The sequence below is a fragment of the Corvus cornix genome, chromosome 19, assembly GCF_000738735.6.
Source record: "Corvus cornix cornix isolate S_Up_H32 chromosome 19, ASM73873v5, whole genome shotgun sequence".
Lineage (NCBI taxonomy): Eukaryota > Metazoa > Chordata > Aves > Passeriformes > Corvidae > Corvus > Corvus cornix.
The window spans coordinates 3349077-3365564 of record NC_046348.1 but is presented as its reverse complement, the minus strand read 5'-3'; the positions used below and the strand labels follow the sequence as shown (position 1 = coordinate 3365564).

Here is a 16488-nt window from a genome sequence, read left to right as displayed (position 1 = left end):
TGCTGTGCCCTTTATATGGGTGGCATTTGTGGGACGTGCTATCCTCGCCTCCCACAGCAGACTTCATCCACCCATACTGGGCAAAGCCGTGGGCATCCCACTCCATGCCTCTTCCAAAAAAAGCCTCTGTGTTTGTCCTCATTTTGCCTAACAAGATCTGTTTTCTTCTAGGAGAAGCTCTGATAGAGAAGAGGTGAAAAGGATCATTTCATGCCAGTATCAGTTCCTCTGCACAGTCAGGAAAAACAACACCACATCTGGCTTTAGGACCTCCAAAAGACCACACACAGTATTTTCACTTTAAAGCAGGACAATGTTTATAATGTACTAACTGATGTAATCAGGACAATCCCAGAGTCCAGTTTTCCAAGATGGCCATTGTTCCAGGAGGGAGCAGAAAGACCTCTCTGGGTTTGGTTTCTTACTTGTATTGGTTTTGACTGTGGAATTTGTATTGTTTGAGCTGCCCTTGTCCCACCAGCTGATGTGGTCTGGATGACAGCTGCCCTGACCTGTGGCTGAAGTGTCAGCGGGTCCCAGTAACCCCACAGGAGCTGCAAAGGGATTTGCCTGTCGTGTTCAAAGCATGTGCCCATAGGCTGCACCCTTCCCATGGGGTCTGTCCCTTCCCTCCCACCCACCCTGGTGTCATGAGGACCTGCACAAGTGAGTGAAACCTGCTGGGCTGATAATGAGAGGTGTGGGGACATGTTCCCCTCCTCCCTTTGCAGAAGACATCACTGTTTTAGAGCAGAGGCTGCACTTAGTTCTTGTATTATAGCATGTTGTGGGAAATAATCCCATTTCAGAGGGACATTTACGTTGTTTCTTCTCCCCTGCCATTTGGGGAAGAAGCTGTGGTGGCTCCGAGTTTGGGGTCAGGCACACTTTGCTTGGGTGTAGTTGGCCTTTCTTCTTGCAGTGAGATCTCTGAGCAGGCCTGCTGGTGTCCTGTGCCATAGCCAGCTGTCCAGCTTGGTCCCCCTCACTCCTGGGGGGTTCATCAGGTCTGTTTTGAACTCAGGACTCCACAGATGCTGGATCTCAGCATTGCTGACCTTGGAGCTCCATGCTGGGGGCAGTCAGTGTGGGACAGATGCCTTGAGCAAATGGTTCCCTCCTTACCTGTTTAATTTAACAGCTAACTGCAGATTGCCCAGTGCTTTTCAGAGCCATCTTTGCCTCTTCAGTGTGATGCCCATCCCCTGCTACCAGGGGTGGATGAGGTGAAGGTGCCGCTGTGAGCCTGACATTGATGGCTTCAGCAATCCTCTGCATGACCTGAGTGTGAGTATTTGGAGCAGAGGCAATCCAAGACTGGAGCCCACACAGCTCTTGTGACTGTACCAGCAGAGGATCTTGTTCCTTCTTCCCAAGGCTTACTCTAACTTTGCACCACAGCTCCCAAGTGATACTAGGGCAGAGGAAGGGAACAACGTGCTCTTAAAGGTGTGAAAGAGCCCAGCTCAGGTTCACTGTTCAGTACCACAGGGAACAGTCACAGCAATATTTTTTCCAGGCTTCTCTCAGTTAGTGCCCAACTCCTCCAGTCTTCATGAGCTCTTGTGCTATGATGGGGCATCTGTGAAAGGACAAGATGGGAGAGGAGATCTGAGCCAGACCCCTGGTAGGTGAACATGATGGTGTATCAGCTCCATTGCTTTTTGCTCTGATTTCCCACAAAGTTGTGTCACTTTTTCTTAGTGGGTTGCCAGACTCCTGCTCCTTGAAGGATGGGCAGCCAGAAGCAGCCTAGGAAAAACTTGAGCTTCATGGCTGCAATTTTGCCATGAGGAGTATGATGCTGAATATTGAACCTTCTCATTTGATGCAGGATTGGTGATTTCCTGTCCTTCAGAGGAGGATGGGAGAGGAAGGGGACTTCAGGGAGGTAAAGCAGGTCAGAAATCACAGCAGAAATCTGGCACGTGGTAGCAGGAGGGAGAGGGTGGGATCGAACTGGCTGAAAATAATTCACGTCGGATTCCATCCTGCCTTGTAGAAGTGTTTCTTCAGTTCTTACTAATCACCAGGAAGATTGCCACATCTCTGCCTAGCTCTAGGAGTTTCCCAAGGGATTGTAGGAGTGGTCTCCAAAACCCTCCTGGTTGAGTATTCATCTTCTAAGTGATTTTGGAAAGTCCCAGAGCGAGTCTTTGTTTGTTACAGCCCTCAACAGTGAATACCTCACTGCTGTTTTTAAGAATTTAGGGTTGATGTTTCCCAAAATGCTCCTGTTGGCTGGATGGTCTCTGAAGTAATGTCTGCAGATCCTCTGGGCTTTCCAGGGCTTCCTGGGCACCTGCAGGAGAGAGACCCCATTCTGGTTTGTAACTTATTTTCCCTTCTGAGTCTTACAGTGACTTGTGACCAGCTGCCTTCACCTACAGAGCAGAGATACCTGTGTTTTCCACCTCCCTTTGGCTCTGTACAAAGTGGGGTCCCCTGCGAGTGGTTATGGGGACCATGTATTTAGTTCTGTTAATCAGATCCAAAGTTGTCAGGCTGCAACTGCCTGTTCCCAAGGACCATCCCCTGAGAGCAGCTCAGAACTGTGGCTTTTCCCATTCAGCTTGGGAGACAATGCAGAACAGGAGCAGATGTGTCAGAGCAGGTTCAAAGTTAGTGTTGATGGTCTTTTCTGGCTGTAAATGGCTGTGCTGGTCCCTGAGGATCAGCCAGGAGCTGATGGCACTGCTTGGCTCTCTGTGCCGGCTGTGTGGTCACTGTGTTGCAGGGCTGAGGGTAGAAGCCCCCCACCCACTGGGGTGCAGGTCCATGGGAGCTGCTTCCAAACAGGACCAGCCACAACGCCAACGCCAAGGATATGCTGTTGTGTGCTCATCAGGGCTTCAGCTCAACCCTGTGGCCAGGAGGGGTTGGACTCACTCACTTCCTCCCTCTCCAAAATTAGCACAGGCTTCCCCCAGGCACCAGCTTCTGGCTGCCCTTCTGAGGTGGTAAGAGATCACACTAGGGACACACTTGGAAACGACAAGGAGGAGATTCCCCAGCCCCTCTATTTATTTGTAAGTTTAAGTGCTATTTTTGCCTGTGTGGTGGTGTATAAAGTACTTCACGATACTTGGTCTTACTGGCTTGGTTCTTTGGGAGAGATTTCCAGGGGCACATGGTAGCAGGAGCACTGATGCACCCTTGTCCTGTTGTTGATCCAGGCTGGTGCCTGTTTGTGCCTTCACTCCCCCTTTGGCTTCAGCCTTGCCCTTATCTCGATCCCCGAGAGCTGGTAAGGGAGGGCTGTGCTCTCCCCAGCCTTTCTCCCAGCCTGGAAGTGCCATGCTGGTTTTCCATCTGGAGCTGGGTTCTGAGCATCGTGCCCAGAGCACCGGTGCAGGGTGGGGAGCAGGAGGTGACATGCTGCGGGAGCCCTGGGCTCTGAGGAAAGGACCCACTGTGGCTGTGGGAGCAACCCCCACAGCCAGTGGCATTACCCTGACAGTTAGTGATGCTTTTCTGCTGAGAGCTGAACTCTTATCCAGTGAAAGAAAAAGCCTTTGGAATGGAGACTACTCAGTACTGAGTGATTTCTTCTCTAACTCTCAAGACCAAAGGGAAAAGAATCAGTCTTGCTTGGGAATGTCAGCTTTATCCCTCCTGCAGCATCCAGAGAGCTGGAGCAAGGGCCAGCACCATGCTGGTGCCCTATGGAATGATGGTACCAAACTGCCCGGGTGTTACAGCTCTTGAAATGACAGGTGCCAAGCTGCCAGCCAAGGCCTTACAGCTCCTGCCTCCCCCCAGCCACCAGCAGCTCCTCTGGCTTGCAGTAGAGATGCATGAGGGTTTCATTAAACAAAATGATGCAAAGGACACTGTAAAAGTCTTAACAAAAATTCCTGTACTCTGTTATTCAGCAGCTTTAGCAGCTCAGCACTATCTGTAGGGAGTTATTAATACACTAAGATCCTATAGGCCTCCTGTAAGTTACCAGAAAAAAGATGATACTAGATGTATAAATGGATGATAACCTTTTACCCATACATTATGTATTACAATTTTGTAGCTTAGTCATTTTTTGGCTATCAGATTTTGTTAGTATGATATAAAAAAAAAAGACCAAAAAAAAGGTTTGACTGCTACTGTCTATTTTGTTATTTGATTCATTTTCTTCCTCTGTACAAAAGCTGTATAAATCTGTCTGTGTAACTCCTCCACATCTGTATTCATGTACCATCCCCCTGTCCTGGCTTGCTGGTGTGGTGAGCTCCTACTAAACAATAAACTCTGTGGCTGAGAAGTTGGGCATCCTGGGGCTGCTGGGTCATGTTCAGGGTGTTCTGCCATGCACAAACTGTCATGAGCTGGAAGGCGCTGGGGGCACAGGGCTGTGGCACCACTCCCCCTGCCCTGAGCCCCAGCAGTGGCCTTGAGCCATCTGTGTTTGGGCTCTGCAAGTGGCTGGGAGGCTGCAGATCTGCCCTGGGATGAGCTGAGCTGGAGTACAGTGGCATTTGCTCTTCTGCACCCCATGCCAGAGGTGGGGACAGCCAGGCCCAGCACTATCTCCCACCTGGGGCAGCTCCTGACACTGAGTATCTCCCAGGCCTCAGAGTGATTGTGCTATTTATTATTCCATGATTATTCTCCATCTAATTGTCTCCCCAGTCCCTTGCTGACATATCCATAATGCCCTGAGGTGAGTGAGGAGTGTTGCAGGGTGCTGCACCAGACCCACCTCCCTTCACCTCAGCACTGATCCATACTTGTTTGAGCAGTGCCACCTTCATTTTGCATAGACTCTGATTGGGTCATCCTCATTCCTTCCAGGTCATCTACCACAGACCTTCAGAGCATAGGGAAATGGGGATCACAGTGGATCAGTCCAGAAGGAGCTGCCACCCCCTAGCCCCCGCCCCTCTTTTCCCTGTGTTCCCACCACATGTTCACATGGATGCTCTAAGCATCACAGGGTTATGCTGTCACCCATGAGGCAGAACTGGAGGGATTTACTCCAGGGCTTGGTGCTTTTTTTCATGGTACAACATCTCAGTTGGGAATTTCTTTGACTGCCTGTGGCCTGGCTCAGCACTGCCCGTATAGCAAGGGAACACCCATCTCCTCCTGTTGTGTTTCCCTGCATCCAGGGGCTGTAGATCCTTTATAGGAAAATATTGCCAGCTGTGTAAGATAGAGGGAAAAACTGGAATGATTTTTCCCTTGCTTCCTGGACCCTCCTTTTCCTGGATTTAAAATTCCCCACTACCAAGATTACCTGAAAGTTTTAAATTCTTTCCAAGAGCAGCTGAGGTTTGCAGTTGCTGGTTTTGTTCCAGAGCAAGGCCCCAAGAAAATTACAGGTGCTTGATGCCAACACCATGAAAACTGTCCATGCAGCCTTATCCCAGAGTGTAACAGTCTGTGCAGATATCCCTGATATCCCCTTTGTTGGCGACTGAATCACAGACCCAGACTGGCAGGGAACCTGGCGTGGCTCTGCCATGTGCTCGCCGGCATGGCTCGCCACCGTGTGCTCGTCGGCATGGCTCGCCTCCATGTGCTCACCAGCATGGCTCGCCACCATGTGCTCACCAGCATGGCTCATGGCTCGCCTCCATGTGCTCGCCGGCATGGCTTGCCATCATGTGCTCGCCGATGCCGCGTGGCCCTGCCATGCACTTGTCGGCGTGTGCTCCCCAGCGTCATGTGCTCACTTTCACCCACGCCGCATCTGCTGCTGCTGCTGCACTCTCGCAGAAGGCAAACAGAGAGGGGACACGCTTCCTCCCAGCTCCAGCCACTTGCCATGACCCGGCTCCAGCTGATGCCGCATGGCGCGGGGCAGTACGAGCTTTACGGTACCGTCCAGTTCCCCTCCAGGGTCAAACGGGTCGGGGGATGAGGGGCCCCTTCTGGTTCTCCTCCCTCAGCCCCAACAGACTTACGGTTCACTGGCAGCACAGAAGGGGTCGGCACAGCTGCTGCGGTGGCACAAGCGTCTTTCTTTATCTGGTCTCTGGGTGCTGCAGGCACCATGAGCGCCTTACACACTGTCCTCCACGGACACAAAAGCTCCATCAGCGCTGCATCGCCTTGCGCAACTCGGTTCCACAACGCATCTGAAGCATCCCATGTCCGAGGATCAAAAATATTGGTCCTATCTAAAGTTGAATTACAGTTCTTTGCCCAGAACAAGAGTCTGTTCAAATCTTTAGATTCAACTTTCCTGCCATGTTTCTTTAAAATCCGTTCCAATGTCTCTGCAATGTTCTGTTCCTGGGATACTCCATCCCCTACATCTCCCATGGCTCACCTACAACTTGCAGGGATCAATCGCTGGCCAGCTTCTCGGCTTCTTTCAGCAGCACTTCAAGTCCCACAGGGCTCACTGATGGACGCACAGTTGGGCATATAATAAATTCCACACACAGCGACACCATTTGTCGGCGATTGAGGCACGGACTCAGACCAGCAGGGAATGTGAATCGTTTATTCAAAGGAGTGAGTTGGTTTTATACACTTCTCTAAGGCACTGTATTTCCTTATATGGTGTGACCTATCCCGTGTTGCCACATAGCAACACACCCTTATTTTCTTTTTTCAAGGTGGGTAAGACACTCTGTCTCTCCAGCAATTCCCTGACCCTGTGTAGTGCAGGGTCTCGGGATCTCCTGAAATAGGAGGGCAAGATTAGCAGGTGCCTGGGTCACCACATGGCTTATTTGTGCTCCATGTGTTCCATGCAGCACATGGAGCAGGTGTTGATGGCATCAGCTGCTGTTGTGGGCTTTGCTGTACTCCAGCAGCTGGAAGGAGAATAATTCATTTGAACTCTGGGAGGAATTTCTTGCCACAGAAAGTCCATGGGGCTCAGCCCAGCGCCAATGTGGGGCAAGGAGCTGATGAAAGTGTTAAATTCCTGCCACTGGCCTTCAGAGGCAGCTGATGCTCCCTCGAGGGTGGGATCCTTTTCCAGTCCTGGGATGGAGAATTGGCATGGGGGGAGCATGATCCAGGTCTCTGGTTGGTTCTGAGAGACCCATGAGCCACTAAAGGTGCAATTTGACCTGCAGGGGATGCCTGTGTCCCCCCTCCCTGCTGCAGCCCCAATTCCAGGGACCTGGCTTGTTGGAGCACCACAGCCAGGCATCCCAGGACGGAAATCGGGGCTGAGACTGTGCTGCCTCCCTGGCAAGGCACTTTCCTCCCCACCTCTTTGCTGCTGAACCAAAGTCCCTGTCAAAATTGCTGATTTCCTTCTCAAAAGCCACTGCACGCCAGCGCACGGTGCCTCCAGGCCTGCCCCTCCCCAGGAACAGTGAGGGGGAGCAGGAATGGGGAGCTGCTGGACAGTCTTCACCTCCATCCCAGAGAACAACATGGAGTAGCTGAGCCTGGAGCTGTTTCCAATGGGGCTGAAGAACAAGAGGGGCTCAGGGGGTCTGTGTGTCCTTTTCCCCTGAGATGACCACCTGCCACCTACTCACACAAGGACACAGAGCTGGGGGGAGCAGCTGAAACATTGTAGGATTAGACTGCAGTCAGAGGGACCCCAGCAGCCTGGAGAAATGAGCAGATGGAACCTCCTCAAGTTCACCCAAAGGACAGGAAGAGTCCTGGCCTTGCTGTGGATCAGCCCCAGGCTGTGGGAAACACTGGGGGTTACCCAGCTGGACATTGAACTTGAATGTGGTTTAATTCTTTTATGAACAGGTTGCTGACTTTTCTGCCCCTCTTTCTCTGGCCCAGCTCATCAAGGTATAGAGATATTCTCTGTCAAATACTTAAAAAAAAAAACTCCTTTACTTAGTCTTTTTAAATCTTACACTGTGATCTACATCTGGATAATTGTGGTAATGTGATCAAAACTGTCTTTTTAGTAATTTAAGGGGTTCATTGTAAGTTTAAAATGCATGTATGTTGTGATGCTATCCCAAAAAGAGAAGTTCCCAGATTGGGAAGAGAGAAGGGGAGCCACGTTATCATCCCCAACGTAATGTTGCAGCATTACCCCTCTTCAAGACCAAAAGCAGCAGCACTTCAGCACCTGTTTCCCATTTTTTGTATCATCACTTTTGCACTGGAAAGTAACAGTTTGTGTTGTACTAATGTGTACAGAGGAATTGAACTGGCTGTAAGTTATGGACATTTCAGGGAGGTTTGCAGCAGCCAAAACAAGCATTTCTGGAACAAGGACACTTGCGAGGCTTGAATTTTGAATTTCTGGCCATGACAGCTATAGATCCATTCCTTGGCTGCTGCACTTGTTCACAAATTGGGGTCTGGGGACAGTGGACAACACAATCTCCTTTGTTTGATTGCAGATGTTGTAAGTGTTTTTGGTATTGTTATGACTTTGTAAAAAGTGCCATATTTGAATTTGGGTCTACTCCTAGACATGTTTTGGTGGGGTTTTGTTGTGTTTTGTAAACCGTTTGGGTTCAAACACATTGGTCAAGTGTCTGTAAATGTCTCTGTAAATGTTGATGGAAATGCTTCCAGAGCAGTGGATCTGGATCATGTTCCTGTACAGAAAAACATGGTGTCAATGAAACACCCATTTATTAATCTCTGGATTGTTTGCTTTTGGGAAGGAAGATCCGTGAAAGCAAAACCTCGAGAGGCTGATCTCTCCGGGGCTCTGTGGAGGCTCTTGTCTTTGGCTGTGCGGGCTCAGACGTGTTCTTCACGTGTGTGTCCAACCCTTCCCTGTCACACAGACCCCCAATCTGGCTGAGGCCAATGCTGCGGAAGAGGACAAGATCAAAGCCATGATGATCCAGTCCTGCCCTTACTATGAGCCCCTCAAGGGTTGGTAAGATCAAATCTGCTCCTGGAAGAACATGGAAAAATCACATGTTTCTCTCTTGTTTTAACAAGGGACACACATCCTCCTTTTTTTACCCTCAAAAACTTGCAGTGACCTGGAGACACCCTTGGCTCCTGCTCCATCATCACCTCCCAGCCCTGTTCCCAGGCTTAAAAGGAGCTCAGGAATCCCCATGAGTTCTATGGTGGAGGTGAAGGACCCCAACACAAAGGGAGCAATGCTTATGCCCAGCGGGAAATATGCCATCCCAATTATTAATTTGTAAGTATGGAATTAATTGCACTGACCCAAAAGTGACCAAGAGAAGCTGTGTGGAAACGTCTGAGTGGCAAAGCCACCACACTGGCCACCACCCGTCCTTGCGGGGCAGGGAGCGTTGTCACTGTAGCTGATCTATCCCAGAGGTCATCTAAAAATCCCAGATTCTGTAAGCAAGAAAATAACAACTGCGGGACAAGAAAAGAACAAATCATTGTCCTGAGGCAGCAATGCAAGGAGTCCAAAATCCATCCATAGCTCTGGAAGTTCATGGGGCACAGGAGAGTGGAGGGAGATGGACCCTGCTGGATGCTTTTGCACTCACACACGAGCTGCTCTTCTGCCTTGGCAGCGGGAACTTTTCCACGGTACCAAGTTCTTCCGTGGGCAGCAGCGCTATGGCAGCAGAGGAGAGATGCTTTGACAGGAGCATATTGAGAGGAAAGAAAACAGTAAAACCAAATTTCGGAGGACAACAAGTTTTGAATTAACTTCATCATGGTCTTCTTTCACCCCCTACAGAAGACAACGTCCACAGCCAAGGCCTCCAGCTGGAATGGAACCTCCAATGAAAAAAGTGAAGAAGGCAGAGAAGCCAGTTTAATTCATGTTCTTCATTCTTCATTCATGTTCTTTATTAATGTTCCTGACTATTTGTTCTTCTTTCTTGTTCTACCTTCCTTGTCTTCTTTCACTGTTCTTTTTCAGGTCCATAATTAAATGTTCACTTATTATTCTTAATTCTTCTTTATTGTTCTTATTTCATCTTCCTATTATCTCTTGCAAAACGTATTTGGACAATAAACAACACAGCACTGAAAGGAACTTACTTTGCTATACTTTTCCCTAGGTGTGCTGCTTATTACAAGCCTTGTTATGTCACTGGAAATTAACTTGATTGGTCACTACTGCAGACAGCTGCCTTTGACACTGGTTTTCTTTCTCATACTCTATGCAACAACAAGCTGGAGAAATTAAGGAGAAGAAAAAATCTTGAAAGGTGAAAAAAACAAGCAGAGGCAATAGTGATTAAACACATTAAAGCTAAGAAGATGTGCCACTGAGGAGTTGCAGGAGTCTTCCGTATTCACATGTCTGACAAAGAAACGGCAGAAGGTGGCTGACAAGGTCACGATGCAGGAAATATATTCCTTTTCCATGGTTTCAGGTTTCCCAATCCTTGAAAGGAGATTTGAGAGTCCTCTATGGTTTATTTCCTCCTCTGGCTCATAAGTCAGCTCTGTGTCCCTTCACCCAAACATCGCTTCCATAGAGCTTTGAAGCAGGAAGGACTAGGGGTGAACAGAGTGTGGTTTTGGAAGGGGGCAGGTGGGGGGAGGACGAGGGGTGTTGAAGGGAAGAACTTTGTTTTTCTTCCCTCACCATCTTGGGGACATGGGCAGGAGAAATGTCACTGGCTTCTTTATGGGCTGTCAAGCTGACATAAAACCTGACTTGGAGGAAATTGTACAAAGGCTTCACCCACGGAGACTCTGCCCTGAACTCCAGAGCAGAAAGGAGTCTACAGCTCAACAACCCTCTAGCTCAGCGAGGTGCTCACGGGGGTCCCTCCTGCACCTCCGGCATGAGCAACAGCACCCTGCTGCTTCACTGGCAAAGGCTGATCCCTAGGGATGCTCCAAACCAGGCCTTGCGTTTGCTGTGCCAAAAGCACCAAGTGGCCAATGTCTGAAACCCAGGTGAGAGCGGCAGGTTTGGCAAGCCTCTCACAGGGACTGAGCTCTGTGGGGCCGCTGGCCCTGCCCACGGCCTCTGCCCAGGTGCTGCTTTGGGGATCCCTCGCTTGGTGAGGAAACAAACATACACGCGCCCTTTGGACTCCATCCGCGGCTTGGTGCTTGTTCCTGTGCCCTGCCCGTGGCGACGCACGCTGACAGGTCACCTGCACAGCAAAGCCAGGCTTATTGCCCGCTCCACAGCGCAAGAAGGAACTAAGAACATGAGATGCCACAGAGCAGGCCACTGACACAGCAGATGAAGAACTGGCTTAGCTGTAACTCAAGTCTTAAACTGATTAAAGAAAAACAGTGAGGCCTCTCCTGTCCTGCGAGACTTTCAAGCACTTTCCAGTAACTAAAGGGGCTCCAAAAGGCCTGGAGAGGTACTTTGCACAAGGGCCTAGAATGACAGGACAAGGGGGAATGGCTTCACACTGAGAGACAGCTGGGTTAGATTGGACATTGGGAAGAAATTCTTCCTCGCGAGGGTCGTGATGCCTTGGCACAGGTTGCCCAAAGAAACTGTGTCTGCCCCATTCCTGAAAGTGTCCAGGGCCAGGCTGGATGGGACTCGGAGCATCCTGGTCTAGTGGAAGGTGTTCCTGCCTATGGCAAGGGATTGGAAAGAGAGGATCTTTCAGGTCCCTTCCAGCCCAGGCCATTCCATGACTCCGTGACACCATCGGTCTATGACCCACTGGTTCCCAAGAGTGGAGTGGGGTGCGTTGCCTGACAACGAGAGTTGTGATGAAGAGGGCCATGAGCAGCACAGGCTCCAGTCCTTTGATGGATGAGGACGGAGGAAGCAGCCTGCTGGCTGCTCATCCTTTTTATTATCACTTTTGCCCATCGCTTTTATCATCCCTTTTGCTCGCCGCCTTCATTATCCGTTTTGCTCATCTCTGACAAACCCAGCTGGGCAGGAAGGCTTGTGTCCCACCAGGGACAGAGCGTGTGCAGACATGGCAACATCCCTGGACACGCTCAGCCTCTCCCAGCTGCTGGATCTTGCCTTTGGGATGCCCCAGAAGGGGGCCATTCATTTTGCAGCCATGCGAAAACTGCTGCTGGCAGTGCTGGGGCACCTGGACATGCAGTACCTGACCACCCAGGAGCCATGGCCAGGCCAGCTGAGTGGCCCCTCACTCGCTGATTTGGCCACTCACATGGAACAGATGAAGAAGGAGGTTGAAAACAACAAAAAACACGTATCTGAGGTAGAGGCTCTTCTCAGCACCTTGGGTGCTCCCCCACCAGACAGCCCCTCCCCGCTTCCTCAGTCAGCAGTGCTTGGCCCTGCCCTCGCTGCCCAGGCAGAGGTTGAGCCACTGGCTCTTTGCTGTCTAGATGGGCTTCAGTGCTCTGGCTGGTGCAGGTGGCACTGGGACTCTCCCTGCTGACCTGGCTGTGCCACGGGCTGCCTGCGGCAGGGTGGGGCTCTTTGGGGTGTTGCTGCCCTGGGCATCACCCCTGACATCCCTGTTTCTCGGACTGCTTCGCAGGTTCTTCACAAGGAGATTGCTAGTATAAAAGCAGAAAATTCCCGCATGTCAGAGGACATCAAGAAGACCCAGGAGGCACAGGTCTGTGCAGACCATGGTGGTTGTGAAGGTCATGTTCCCCACACACACTCACCAGACACTTGTCTCCGACAACCCTTTCTTCTAGGCCATGGCTGTTTCCAAGCAGCTCCAGGAGACTGAAAAGTTAAAGGCTGCCCAGTGTCGTATAGCAGAGGATATGAAGATGGTCCAGAAGGATCGGGATGAGGTGAACTGCTGCTGGGAACAAGCCCTGGGTCTGAGACGGCAGCCAGTACCCTCGGCTCTGCTGGCTGGAGGTTCAGCACTCCTGGCCCTGCTGGATGCATGGAGAGTGCTGCCTGCAGGGCCCTGCGCTGTACCCAAGTGCTCTGCAAACCACGGCAGGGGTCAAGGCCTTGCAGGGCCCCAGTGAGCCTCCCCAGAGGCTCACTGCCACCACTCCTGTCTCCTAGGACATGGCTGTCATCCAGGAACTACGTGAGGAGATTGACAGGATAAAGGCAACGCAGACCCGCATGGAAGATGACATAAAGAAGATAAAGGAGGCCCTTGCCTTAGTGAGCTGCTGGGTGGTGTCATATTTGGGCTCTCATGGGGAACTTCAGTGTGACTCCATGAGCAGGGGTGTGGGGTTAGGGTCTCTGGACTAGGTGAGGGGCCCTGGGGCTTTCCATGCAGCTGAAGGGCCCCCACACAAGGACAACATGAGGTCTATGCCCTGACTCTACCGTCACTGGCCTTCCCAGATGAAGAAGCTGGAAGAGGACATTAAAAAGCTGAGAGAGGATGCAGCCAAGTGGAAAGAAGAGAGCAGCAAGGAGATCTCTCAGCAAATTGAGTAAGGGGACAAAAGTGGGTTTCATGCCCTGTGGGGCTGCAAGGGAGCCCAGGGGGTCTGGGAGAATCCTGGTTTGTGGGCACAGGACAGTGCCCGAGCAGCCCTGCAAGGGCTAAGCCTGCCCCTGCCCCCATCTCGCTGGCCAGGGCTGTGCTGCAGGAGATGAAGCACGAGCTGCAAAAGATGGAAAAGCAGCAGGAGATGAGGAATAGCATGCTGGAGCAGCTGGTGACTGAGACAGCCAACCAGCTGAACGAGCAGGTGAGGTCCTGGGGGAGCACTCCCACCACCCGCTGCCTCGGTGACGTGGTCCTGTTGAAGGTCTGTGCCACATCCTAATGCTGTGCTGTGCTTTTCTGTAATGTGGGGGAGCCCCAAACCGCCCCAGATTGGCCTGGACCAGTCAGCAGCATGGACAGAAATTAAAGCCTTCATGCAAATGTCCTGTTGACACTGAGATCCCGTGGCCACTAGCTGAGTAACACAGGTCTGTCCCTGGGGAGCAGACCCTTTGGTCAGAACCACATGTTCTTCCATCCCTGGAGCAGGACCAGGAGCTGAGGGAGCACATGGAAATGAAGTTTTTGCAGATGCAAAGGGACTATGAGAAGCTCAGCTTCATCTCAGGGAGCCTCCAGAAGGACTCTCAACAAAAGCAGAAAGCAATCGAGGTGTGTGGCTGAAAGTCCTGTGGGGTCAGAGCATCCCCCAGGCAGACCCCAGGCAGGGGACCACAAGGAATCTGTCTCCCTGCCGACCCGCTCACAGCCCTGTGCCGGTTCCAAGTGCCTTTCCTTGAGGTTTTTGCGTAGGGGGAGCAGAGTGTGCTTCCTGCTCCTGGGGTGAGCCCCAGGAGACAGCTCCAACCCTGCTGTGGTGTCATGGGTTCCTTTCTGTGCTGAAAGATGCTGTTCCAGTCTCTGGAGAAGCTGCAGAAGGAGAAAGCAGATGAGCAGGACATGTTGGCAGCAATGGACATGGTACAGTCTCGAGGGGCCTCTGTGCCAGCCCAGGGGTTCCTGGGCAGGGTGACAAATGCCCCTTGGGGGCTGGGTGGCAGAACTGGCCTGGGGGAGAGAGGATTTCCAAACTGCGTGGGGGCCCCTCGCCCTTCAGATGGTGGGATCGACCTTGGCCGTGGGATGGGGCAAACGGGGCCACAGCACCCTGGAAGGGGCATGATGGCCTGCAGGAAGCACTTCTCCCTCTGCCCCTCACACACGCCAGCCCTGCCTGTCGTTCCTCAACCCTTTCTGCATCGCTCTCCTGCCTTTCCCCTCTGCTAGAAGGCAGACAAAGCTGCCTTGGGCAGCAAGGTCAATTGCAGCCAGTTTGAAGAGAACATGGAGCAGCTGGATGAGAGGATGCAAGAGTTGCAGAGCCAGATTTCAGGGCAGAAGCAACACTGGGACAAGGTGCAGCAGCAGTTCAGCGATGCAATGGAAGAAAAGGTGAGGGGTACCTGGTCCCCAGTGTGACAAACTGGCACCTTTGGCACTTGTCAGCCTGAGGCAGCATTCCTCTGAGGATCCCCCTCCAGGCTTTTCCCTGGAGACTTCCGTGTCCCATCCCAGGGCAGCTGGCTGATGCTGTGCACCTGTTCCCAGCTGGATCGCCTGGAGCTGAAGGCTTTCCGTAAGCGGCTGGAGGACTCCTGGAACAGGAACATTGAGGAACTTGAGAGGAGGATGATGGGTGACAGCGGTGCTGGGATTAAGAAGTGAGTGCAATGGAGATGCTGATGGCTTTGGGAACAGCAATGGTCCCATTTCTGCCAACTGTCCCAGCCTCTGCCTGTGGTCCCCTGCCACGGGAACAATTCAGCTGCCAAATGAACCATGGGGATGCTGATGAAGCAGCTGCACCTTCTCCTTCCACCAGCAGCAGGTTCCACACAGGAAAGGAGGCACAAGGAGGGGGCACCTGCAGGATGGAGCCCACCCAAATCAAAATGGGGGTGGGGGTGCAAAGGCTCCCAGAAGCCAGGGTGGGAGATGGCAACTCATCCCCCCAGGCAAGGGTGTGACACAGCATCCCAGAGCTGGGTCCTGCCCTGCCCTCCTGGCCAGACACGGGGCAGGGGTGGCATTGGTGCCAGAGAGGGGCTGAAAGCGGTGCAATGGCTGGTTGGGATGGTGACGTGGGTGCCTGTGGCCTTCGCCTGGCATCAGCCCGCAGGTTGGGGATGGGGAGAAACAGGCTCGAGAGCCCACGGTTCACCCTGCAAACGCCGTGACTCCCTGCAGTGCCGTGCTCGGCGCCTGGCTGCTGCCACTGAGCTGCTGCCTGTGTGCGGGCCGGGCTGTGGCCCCAGGAGCTCACCCCGCCTCTTCTCTCGCCCTCCTCAGGCAGCTGCCAGTCCCTTTCTCGTGCCTGTCCTGTGACCGCATGCTCACCATGCAGGTTCCTGGCCAGTGAGTAGCACCAGTGCATCAGGGGGTAGCGGGGGTGTGATGGGGGGAGATGGGTGCCAGCAGTGACCCGCTGTGCTGGGCACAGGGGTGAGAGTGGCTGCTTGGGAGGGTCTGATGTGTGGAGCCCCCTCTGCAGCCCTGCCCATCAGCAGGAGGTGTGGGGACTCGTCCCAAGGGCTGCAGGCAGCGGGATGTCACGGGCAACAATCCTGTGGCTTTTGGGCTGCTGCCTCGAGCAGGAACAGGTTGTTTGTCCCCTGTCACCCACCTGTGACTCCTGCCCTCCCCAGGAACCCTGAGAGACTGCCATACTTGCAGCCGCTGCCCATCAGCAAGGAGCCACAGCACAGCCAAAGGTAGGGGCCCTGAGGACACATGCCCAGCTCCCGGGATGCAGGGTAGCCCTGCAACAGCAAGGAGGGCTCTTCCCTGCGTGTAGGTTGGACTTTGGTCTCCTGCAGCAGGTGGAGAGGAGACGGGAGGGACATGCCCCACAGGCAGCACTGCCAGTCCCCTCCCTGGCACAGCAGGGTGAAGCCCGGGATGCCACAGGGCTGGGCACTGACTTTCCTCTGCCCCATCCCACAGGAGGCTGGTGGTCCATGGCAGTGTCCCCCGTGTGGCACAGAGCTATGGGGACCATCAGTGCAGCAGCTCCATGATGCAGCACATCAAGGCTTCACCACATAGAAGTGCACGGCTGCAGCACCTCCTGGTACTCCCCAACAAGGTAGGGATGGTGAAGGTGGGGACACAGAAGGGTGACTGAGGCTTGATGGCATTGCTGACTATCCAGGGGAAATCTGTGCCTTCAGTCCCCAGGGAGAGCTGGGTTGGGAGGATTACTGGGGGATGCTGATTTGGGCCCCGTGTTGCAGCCAGCTGCTCTCTCCTTCCCAGCCCACTG

At 52.7% G+C, this 16488-nt stretch overlaps 1 protein-coding gene across 14 annotated transcripts in view; it reads left to right on the top strand.

The window, feature by feature from the left end:
• The window catches only part of CLIP2 (CAP-Gly domain containing linker protein 2), a 103319-nt gene extending 99053 nt beyond the window's left edge, over window positions 1–4266 (top strand). For all 14 annotated transcript variants that reach the window (XM_039562648.1, XM_039562647.1, XM_039562650.1 and 11 more), the window contains one exon: window positions 172–4266. In XM_039562648.1, the coding sequence (XP_039418582.1) occupies window positions 172–183 (12 nt within the window). In that variant the 3' untranslated portion in view covers window positions 184–4266. The remainder of the gene's footprint in view (window positions 1–171) is intronic.
• Window positions 4267–16488: the final 12222 nt, after the last annotated feature.